Source organism: Leuresthes tenuis, unplaced genomic scaffold (genome assembly GCF_036924035.1).
Source record: "Leuresthes tenuis unplaced genomic scaffold, fLeuTen1.0.hap1 SCAF_8, whole genome shotgun sequence".
NCBI lineage: Eukaryota > Metazoa > Chordata > Actinopteri > Atheriniformes > Atherinopsidae > Leuresthes > Leuresthes tenuis.
The window spans coordinates 144689-156818 of record NW_027325362.1 but is presented as its reverse complement, the minus strand read 5'-3'; the positions used below and the strand labels follow the sequence as shown (position 1 = coordinate 156818).

Below are 12130 nucleotides of genomic sequence, written 5' to 3'. Positions count from 1 at the left end.
GAGATCATTGGTAACTTTCACCAGTGCTGTTTCTGTGCTATGATGCACTCTGAATCCTGACTGAAACTCTTCAAACAGATTATTTCTATGTAAATTATCACAAAGTTGAACTGCAGCTATTTTTTCAAGAACTTTAGACAAAAAAGGGAGATTGGATATAGGTCGATAATTAGCCAACACTTCTGAATCAAGAGTAGGTTTTTTAAGTAAAGGTTTAATTACAGCAACCTTAAAAGTCTGAGGTACATATCCTATCAACAAAGACCGATCGATCAAATCCAATATGGAAGTGTCAATTAAGGGGAAAACCTCCTTGAACAGTCTGGTTGGGATTGGGTCTAACATACAAGTTGATGGTTTAGAAGAGACTATTGCTGTTGTTAGCTCAGAGAGATCAACTGGGCAGAAGCCGTCTGAATACAAATCAGGTTCTAAAGATACTTCTAAAGCTGCTCTACTTGATGATACATCAGTGATAATAGTGGGAAGGATTCCATCAATCTTCTCTCTGATAGAAACAATTTTATTGATAAAGAATCTCATGAAATCATGACTGCTGAGAGTTAAAGGAATACATGGCTCAACAGAGCTCGGACTCTTTGTCAGCCTGGCTACAGCGCTGAAGAGAAACCTGGGATTATTCTTATTCTCTTCTATCAATAATGAATAATAAGCAGTTCTAGCTTTACGAAGTGCTTTCTTATACGTTATTAAACTATCTTTCCAGACTAATTGAGACTCTTCTAAATTAGAGGAACGCCACTGTCTCTCCAGCTTTCTTCAGTCTGCTTTAAAGCAGCTGTGAATTATACCAAGGAGCCAGCCTCTTCTGACTGATTACCTTCCTTTTCAGAGGGGCAACATTGTCCAGTGTTGTACGCATTGAAGCTATAGTGCTGTCAACAAGAGAGTCAAGTTCTACTGGAGTAAAGTTTAGGTAGCCGTCCTCTGTCATATCAGCACATGGCAGTGAAGAAAAGGATGATGAAATCAACTCTTTAAATCTGGTTACAGCATTCTCTGACAGACACCTTCTATATGTAGAATTCTTCTCAGAAACCGTGTAGTCAAGTAATGTAAATTCAAAAGTTATTAAAAAATGGTCAGACAAGACAGAGTTATGAGGGAACACTGTTAACTGTTCACTCTCAATGCCATAAGTCAAAGGTCAAGGGTGTGATTAAGGCAGTGAGTAGGTCTGTGAACACTTTGAGAAAATCCAACAGAGTCTAATATAGAATTAAAGTTAATATTTAGGCTGTCATTTTCAACATCTACATGAATATTAAAGTCACTACAAAGACTTTCTTGTCCTTATGTCTGTGTGTGTGCAGGAGAAACGGTTCCTTCTGGATCAGACCGAACAGATCGGCAGGATGAGGGGAAGCTACAGCCAGGACCTGTGGTACTAACATACACACATTTTCTTGAACAAAAGAAAAACTGTTTAATTTGTTTTCAGCTTTTTCCTTCAGAACAAAGTCATGGTTGCAAGTGGTGACATAATTTTGTATTATAAACATCCTTTGACAGGATCAGATGATGTCATGTGAGATTAAAGCATTTTTTAACTCATGTTTCCAAAGTTTTCACAAGCTCTGGATGTTTGTGATTTTTTTTTCTCCGTAAGGAAATTACTGTAAAATTCAAATTTCTATTCATATATCTTTGTGCCAACAGGAACGTCTTTGATTGGTTGGTGTACTGTCTGCTGACGGCATCCTTCGGCGTCCACATGGCCGATGTGTTTCGTCCATCTGTTGGTCTTCACAAAGTCAGTCTACGGCTGTTCTCTGTCACCATCATCTTCCTGTGGCTGCGACTCATGAAACATGTCAGAGCCTTTAGGTAAAAAATAACCTTAGGTTGTTAGACAAAGACACAAGTTAAAAAAGAAGACTTACAGGTTACTACACTGGGACACTGGTTATTACACTGGGACACTGGTTACTACACTGGGACACTGGTTATTACACTGGGACACTGGTTATTACACTGGGACACTGGTTACTACACTGGGACACTGGTTACTACACTGGGACACTGGTTATTACACTGGGACACTGGTTATTACACTGGGACACTGGTTACTACACTGGGACACTGGTTACTACACTGGGACACGGGTTACTACACTGGGACACTGGTTATTACACTGGGACACTGGTTACTACACTGGGACACTGGTTATTACACTGGGACACTGGTTACTACACTGGGACACTGGTTATTACACTGGGACACTGGTTATTACACTGGGACACTGGTTATTACACTGGGACACTGGTTATTACACTGGGACACTGGTTATTACACTGGGACACTGGTTACTACACTGGGACACTGGTTATTACACTGGGACACTGGTTATTACACTGGGACACGGGTTATTACACTGGGACACTGGTTATTACACTGGGACACTGGTTACTACACTGGGACACTGGTTATTACACTGGGACACTGGTTATTACACTGGGACACTGGTTATTACACTGGGACACTGGTTACTACACTGGGACACTGGTTATTACACTGGGACACTGGTTATTACACTGGGACACGGGTTATTACACTGGGACACTGGTTATTACACTGGGACACTGGTTACTACACTGGGACACTGGTTATTACACTGGGACACTGGTTATTACACTGGGACACGGGTTATTACACTGGGACACTGGTTATTACACTGGGACACTGGTTACTACACTGGGACACTGGTTACTACACTGGGACACTGGTTACTACACTGGGACACTGGTTACTACACTGGGACACTGGTTACTACACTGGGACATGGGTTACTACACTGGGACACTGGTTACTACACTGGGACACTGGTTATTACACTGGGACACTGGTTACTACACTGGGACACTGGTTATTACACTGGGACACTGGTTACTACACTGGGACACTGGTTATTACACTGGGACACTGGTTACTACACTGGGACACTGGTTATTACACTGGGACACTGGTTATTACACTGGGACACTGGTTACTACACTGGGACACTGGTTACTACACTGGGACACTGGTTATTACACTGGGACACTGGTTATTACACTGGGACACTGGTTACTACACTGGGACACTGGTTACTACACTGGGACACGGGTTACTACACTGGGACACTGGTTATTACACTGGGACACTGGTTACTACACTGGGACACTGGTTATTACACTGGGACACTGGTTACTACACTGGGACACTGGTTATTACACTGGGACACTGGTTATTACACTGGGACACTGGTTATTACACTGGGACACTGGTTATTACACTGGGACACTGGTTATTACACTGGGACACTGGTTACTACACTGGGACACTGGTTATTACACTGGGACACTGGTTATTACACTGGGACACGGGTTATTACACTGGGACACTGGTTATTACACTGGGACACTGGTTACTACACTGGGACACTGGTTATTACACTGGGACACTGGTTATTACACTGGGACACTGGTTATTACACTGGGACACTGGTTACTACACTGGGACACTGGTTATTACACTGGGACACTGGTTATTACACTGGGACACGGGTTATTACACTGGGACACTGGTTATTACACTGGGACACTGGTTACTACACTGGGACACTGGTTATTACACTGGGACACTGGTTATTACACTGGGACACGGGTTATTACACTGGGACACTGGTTATTACACTGGGACACTGGTTACTACACTGGGACACTGGTTACTACACTGGGACACTGGTTACTACACTGGGACACTGGTTACTACACTGGGACACTGGTTACTACACTGGGACATGGGTTACTACACTGGGACACTGGTTACTACACTGGGACACTGGTTATTACACTGGGACACTGGTTACTACACTGGGACACTGGTTACTACACTGGGACATGGGTTACTACACTGGGACACTGGTTATTACACTGGGACACTGGTTACTACACTGGGACACTGGTTACTACACTGGGACATGGGTTACTACACTGGGACACTGGTTACTACACTGGGACACTGGTTATTACACTGGGACACTGGTTACTACACTGGGACACTGGTTACTACACTGGGACACTGGTTATTACACTGGGACACTGGTTATTACACTGGGACACTGGTTACTACACTGGGACACTGGTTACTACACTGGGACACTGGTTACTACACTGGGACACTGGTTATTACACTGGGACACTGGTTATTACACTGGGACACTGGTTACTACACTGGGACACTGGTTATTACACTGGGACACTGATTATTACACTGGGACACTGGTTACTACACTGGGACACTGGTTACTACACTGGGACACTGGTTATTACACTGGGACACTGGTTATTACACTGGGACACTGGTTACTACACTGGGACACTGGTTATTACACTGGGACACTGGTTATTACACTGGGACATGGGTTACTACACTGGGACACTGGTTACTACACTGGGACACTGGTTACTACACTGGGACACTGGTTATTACACTGGGACACGGGTTATTACACTGGGACACTGGTTATTACACTGGGACACTGGTTATTACACTGGGACACTGGTTACTACACTGACACATGGGTTACTACACTGGGACACTGGTTATTACACTGGGACACTGATTATTACACTGGGACACTGGTTACTACACTGGGACACTGGTTATTACACTGGGACACTGATTATTACACTGGGACACTGGTTACTACACTGGGACACTGGTTACTACACTGGGACACTGGTTATTACACTGGGACACTGGTTATTACACTGGGACACTGGTTACTACACTGGGACACTGGTTATTACACTGGGACACTGGTTATTACACTGGGACATGGGTTACTACACTGGGACACTGGTTACTACACTGGGACACTGGTTACTACACTGGGACACTGGTTATTACACTGGGACACGGGTTATTACACTGGGACACTGGTTATTACACTGGGACACTGGTTATTACACTGGGACACTGGTTACTACACTGACACATGGGTTACTACACTGGGACATGGGTTACTACACTGGGACACTGGTTATTACACTGGGACACTGGGTTACTACACTGGGACACTGGTTACTACACTGGGACACTGGTTATTACACTGGGACACTGGTTACTACACTGGGACACTGGTTACTACACTGGGACACTGGTTACTACACTGGGACACTGGTTATTACACTGGGACACGGGTTATTACACTGGGACACTGGTTATTACACTGGGACACTGGTTACTACACTGACACATGGGTTACTACACTGGGACATGGGTTACTACACTGGGACACTGGTTACTACACTGGGACACTGGTTATTACACTGGGACACTGGTTACTACACTGGGACACTGGTTACTACACTGGGACACTGGTTACTACACTGGGACACTGGTTACTACACTGGGACACTGGTTATTACACTGGGACACTGGTTATTACACTGGGACACTGGTTACTACACTGGGACACTGGTTACTACACTGGGACACTGGTTACTACACTGGGACACTGGTTACTACACTGGGACACTGGTTACTACACTGGGACACTGGTTATTACACTGGGACACTGGTTATTACACTGGGACACTGGTTACTACACTGGGACACTGGTTACTACACTGGACACATGGGTTACTACACTGGGACACTGGTTACTACACTGGGACACTGGTTATTACACTGGGACACTGGTTACTACACTGGGACACTGGTTATTACACTGGGACACTGGTTACTACACTGGGACACTGGTTATTACACTGGGACACTGGTTATTACACTGGGACACTGGTTATTACACTGGGACATGGGTTATTACACTGGGACACTGGTTATTACACTGACACATGGGTTACTACACTGGGACACTGGTTACTACACTGGGACACTGGTTATTACACTGGGACACTGGTTACTACACTGGGACACTGGTTATTACACTGGGACACTGGTTATTACACTGGGACACTGGTTATTACACTGGGACATGGGTTATTACACTGGGACACTGGTTATTACACTGACACATGGGTTACTACACTGGGACACTGGTTATTACACTGGGACACTGGTTACTACACTGGGACACTGGTTATTACACTGGGACACTGGTTACTACACTGGGACACTGGTTATTACACTGGGACACTGGTTACTACACTGGGACACTGGTTATTACACTGGGACACTGGTTATTACACTGGGACACTGGTTATTACACTGGGACATGGGTTATTACACTGGGACACTGGTTATTACACTGACACATGGGTTACTACACTGGGACACTGGTTACTACACTGGGACACTGGTTATTACACTGGGACACTGGTTACTACACTGGGACACTGGTTATTACACTGGGACACTGGTTATTACACTGGGACACTGGTTATTACACTGGGACATGGGTTATTACACTGGGACACTGGTTATTACACTGACACATGGGTTACTACACTGGGACACTGGTTATTACACTGGGACACTGGTTATTACACTGGGACATGGGTTACTACACTGGGACACTGGTTATTACACTGGGACACTGGTTACTACACTGACACATGGGTTACTACACTGGGACACTGGTTATTACACTGGGACACTGGTTATTACACTGGGACACTGGTTACTACACTGGGACACTGGTTACTACACTGGGACACTGGTTATTACACTGGGACACTGGTTATTACACTGGGACACTGGTTACTACACTGGGACACTGGTTATTACACTGGGACACTGGTTATTACACTGGGACATGGGTTACTACACTGGGACACTGGTTACTACACTGGGACACTGGTTACTACACTGGGACACTGGTTATTACACTGGGACACTGGTTATTACACTGGGACATGGGTTATTACACTGGGACACTGGTTATTACACTGGGACACTGGTTATTACACTGGGACACTGGTTACTACACTGACACATGGGTTACTACACTGGGACACTGGTTATTACACTGGGACACTGGTTATTACACTGGGACACTGGTTACTACACTGACACATGGGTTACTACACTGGGACATGGGTTACTACACTGGGACACTGGTTATTACACTGGGACATGGGTTACTACACTGGGACACTGGTTACTACACTGGGACACTGGTTATTACACTGGGACACTGGTTACTACACTGGGACACTGGTTACTACACTGGGACACTGGTTACTACACTGGGACACTGGTTATTACACTGGGACACGGGTTATTACACTGGGACACTGGTTATTACACTGGGACACTGGTTACTACACTGACACATGGGTTACTACACTGGGACATGGGTTACTACACTGGGACACTGGTTACTACACTGGGACACTGGTTATTACACTGGGACACTGGTTACTACACTGGGACACTGGTTACTACACTGGGACACTGGTTACTACACTGGGACACTGGTTACTACACTGGGACACTGGTTATTACACTGGGACACTGGTTATTACACTGGGACACTGGTTACTACACTGGGACACTGGTTACTACACTGGGACACTGGTTATTACGCTGGGACACTGGTTACTACACTGGGACATGGGTTACTACACTGGGACACTGGTTATTACACTGGGACACTGGTTACTACACTGACACATGGGTTACTACACTGGGACACTGGTTACTACACTGGGACACTGGTTATTACACTGGGACACTGGTTACTACACTGGGACACTGGTTATTACACTGGGACACTGGTTACTACACTGGGACACTGGTTATTACACTGGGACACTGGTTATTACACTGGGACACTGGTTATTACACTGGGACACTGGTTATTACACTGGGACATGGGTTATTACACTGGGACACTGGTTATTACACTGACACATGGGTTACTACACTGGGACACTGGTTACTACACTGGGACACTGGTTACTACACTGGGACACTGGTTATTACACTGGGACACTGGTTACTACACTGACACATGGGTTACTACACTGGGACACTGGTTATTACACTGGGACACTGGTTATTACACTGGGACACTGGTTATTACACTGGGACACTGGTTATTACACTGGGACATGGGTTATTACACTGGGACACTGGTTATTACACTGACACATGGGTTACTACACTGGGACACTGGTTACTACACTGGGACACTGGTTATTACACTGGGACACTGGTTATTACACTGGGACACTGGTTATTACACTGGGACACTGGTTACTACACTGGGACATGGCTTACTACACTGGGACACTGGTTATTACACTGGGACACTGGTTATTACACTGGGACATGGGTTACTACACTGGGACACTGGTTACTACACTGGGACACTGGTTATTACACTGGGACACTGGTTATTACACTGGGACACTGGTTATTACACTGGGACACTGGTTACTACACTGGGACACTGGTTATTACACTGGGGACACTGGTTATTACACTGGGACACTGGTTACTACACTGGGACACTGGTTATTACACTGGGACATGGGTTACTACACTGGGACACTGGTTATTACACTGGGACACTGGTTATTACACTGGGACACGGGTTACTACACTGGGACACTGGTTACTACACTGGGACATGGGTTATTACACTGGGACATGGGTTATTACACTGGGACACTGGTTATTACACTGACACATGGGTTACTACACTGGGACACTGGTTACTACACTGGGACACTGGTTATTACACTGGGACACTGGTTATTACACTGGGACACTGGTTACTACACTGGGACATGGGTTACTACACTGGGACACTGGTTATTACACTGGGACACTGGTTACTACACTGGGACATGGGTTACTACACTGGGACACTGGTTATTACACTGGGACACTGGTTATTACACTGGGACATGGGTTACTACACTGGGACACTGGTTACTACACTGGGACACTGGTTACTACACTGGGACACTGGTTACTACACTGGGACACTGGTTATTACACTGGGACACTGGTTATTACACTGGGACACTGGTTACTACACTGGGACACTGGTTATTACACTGGGACACGGGTTATTACACTGGGACACTGGTTACTACACTGGGACACTGGTTATTACGGTTATTACACTGGGACACTGGTTACTACACTGGGACACTGGTTACTACACTGGGACACTGGTTATTACACTGGGACACTGGTTATTACACTGGGACACTGGTTATTACACTGGGACACTGGTTATTACACTGGGACACTGGTTATTACACTGGGACACTGGTTACTACACTGGGACACTGGTTACTACACTGGGACACTGGTTACTACACTGGGACACTGGTTATTACACTGGGACACTGGTTATTACACTGGGACACTGGTTATTACACTGGGACACTGGTTATTACACTGGGACATGGGTTATTACACTGGGACACTGGTTATTACACTGGGATACTGGTTACTACACTGGGACACTGGTTACTACACTGGGACACTGGTTATTACACTGGGACACTGGTTACTACACTGGGACACTGGTTATTACACTGGGACACTGGTTATTACACTGGGACATGGGTTACTACACTGGGACACTGGTTATTACACTGGGACACTGGTTACTACACTGGGACACTGGTTATTACACTGGGACACTGGTTATTACACTGGGACACTGGTTACTACACTGGGACACTGGTTATTACACTGGGACACTGGTTACTACACTGGGACACTGGTTATTACACTGGGACACGGGTTACTACACTGGGACACTGGTTATTACACTGGGACACTGGTTACTACACTGGGACACTGGTTATTACACTGGGACACTGGTTATTACACTGGGACACTGGTTACTACACTGGGACACTGGTTATTACACTGGGACACTGGTTACTACACTGGGACACTGGTTATTACACTGGGACACTGGTTATTACACTGGGACACTGGTTATTACACTGGGACACTGGTTACTACACTGGGACACTGGTTATTACACTGGGACACTGGTTATTACACTGGGACACTGGTTATTACACTGGGACACTGGTTACTACACTGGGACACTGGTTATTACACTGGGACACTGGTTATTACACTGGGACACTGGTTATTACACTGGGACATGGGTTACTACACTGGGACACTGGTTATTACACTGGGACACTGGTTATTACACTGGGACACTGGTTATTACACTGGGACACTGGTTATTACACTGGGACACTGGTTATTACACTGGGACACTGGTTATTACACTGGGACACTGGTTATTACACTGGGACACTGGTTATTACAGAATGACCCTCTCTGCTTATAAGCTGATACTCCCCACCATCTGGTTCAGCCTTCTGAAGAAGAAACTTCTTCAAGATCCAAGAAAAAGAATTCCAGTGTCCCTTATTGTGAGAATGCTGTTAAGCATCCTCACTATTGTTTTCCTGTTTTTCGTTGTTATTATTCCAACATCTTAGTCCTTCCGTACGTTTATTTGAACTTTAACTACTTCCGCACACTTTAAGCAAATTAAACCATTTTTGCACAAAACGTCTTTTGGTGTTTCTAATTTTTAAAGTTTTTAGGTTTTGTGCAAATTATTCTCCCTTTAAAAGTAATGTTGAATCCTTTCAAATCATTCAAAGAGCTTCCTCCTCCTTCAAACTTAACTACTTCAGCATACTTTCAGCTAGAGACACCATTCAAACTTTAAAATGTTCACAAGACATTCAGCTGTTACTGAACGATGCAGCTTTTTAAAATATTCAGCCAATTTTGAACTATAATAGTTTAAAAACTGAGTAATATCCTTGATGATTTCTGAGCTTACAATGCATTCCAATGATATGGAATGTTCATGTGTTGAGTGGAGAACACAGAAAGTTTTTAACCTGTCACTATTTTTAACATATTTAAGCCACAGAAATAATTTTAGCATTAAAACATAGGTAATTTTGCCCTCTTTCAGTCAATGTGACTTTCATAGCCATCAGGACTTTTTTAATTCGAAGCCTCTGAATCACAGCAGTACCTTCCAACTGCCAGTCCTTTTTGCATGTTTCTTCTCTTTTCTGCCCTCATCCAGCTCCACATCCTTTCAATAATGCATTTCAGGCCTTTTGAAACTCCAGCAAATCATTTTCTGGTAAATTTTCACATTTTTCTGTAGTGTTTCTCTTCTTTCTGAATTTATTCACTTTTTGTTTAGCATATTCTTCTCTTTCCTGTACTTCTCTGCCTTCATCTAGCTCCAAGTCCTTTAAAAAATTCAAGGTAAAGATCAAGGTTTGTTTATTTGTCTCCACTGGAGAAATTCTTCTTGGATAAAAGAACACAGCTGCAGTGCAATACAAAAAAAACCACATATGTATAGACACATATGTTCAAAAACTCAAAATAAATACACTCAAAACAATCTGACACGATGTGCAAAATACATGCAGGGCTGCGGCCTCAGCTTCCTTTCCTTTTCTTCCTCCCCTAGCTGCTCATTAATGAGCTTAATGGATTGGGGGATAAATGAGTATTTGAGGCGATTATGTTTACAGAGTGGAACCCTGTACCTTCTTCCTGACTTTAATAATGTGTATTCTGGACTGAGCACATGTGATGTGTCAGTGAGGATGTTTTTGGCCTGCTTGATAGCAGCCTGCTCAAAAAGGTCTTGTGGAGAGGAAAGGGCAGGTGGGCCCATGATCTTAGAAGCTGTCTTCACCAGGGAGTTGATCTGAGATCTGCATTTGACTGTGAGGTTACCAAACCAGCAGGTGATGCCATACCTGATTATGGACTCTATTGTTGCTCTGTAAAAAATAGCCTTAATATTTCTACAGATGCCAAACAGCTGGAGTCGTCTCATAAAATGGAGGTGCTGATGCACCCTGGTACAGAGCTTTTCCAGGTCTGTGCCAGCTGAAGTCCGATCACTGTGCACACCGAGCTTTTTAAGCGATGCCACCTGGTTGATGGAGTTAACATTTATGCTCACAGGACTCCGATCACCAACTGAATTGGGTTCCAGCAACATCTTCTTCTCCTTCTTTTGTTTTCAACCAAGTCTTCAACCAAGACTTTTGTTCTTCTAAAATATTTTCAGCTTTTGTAGCATGGTCAGCTATCCCCATTCTTAAAGTTGTTATTTCAA

The 12130-nt window shown here is 44.4% G+C and overlaps 1 protein-coding gene across 1 annotated transcript in view; it reads left to right on the top strand.

Annotated features, from left to right (window-relative positions):
• The window catches only part of LOC140313358 (uncharacterized), a 32027-nt gene that overhangs the window by 17710 nt on the left and 2187 nt on the right, over positions 1-12130 (top strand). The window contains exons 15-16 of the mRNA XM_072391432.1: positions 1335-1405; positions 1681-1848. Of these exons, the coding sequence (XP_072247533.1) occupies positions 1335-1405; positions 1681-1848 (239 nt within the window). The remainder of the gene's footprint in view (positions 1-1334; positions 1406-1680; positions 1849-12130) is intronic.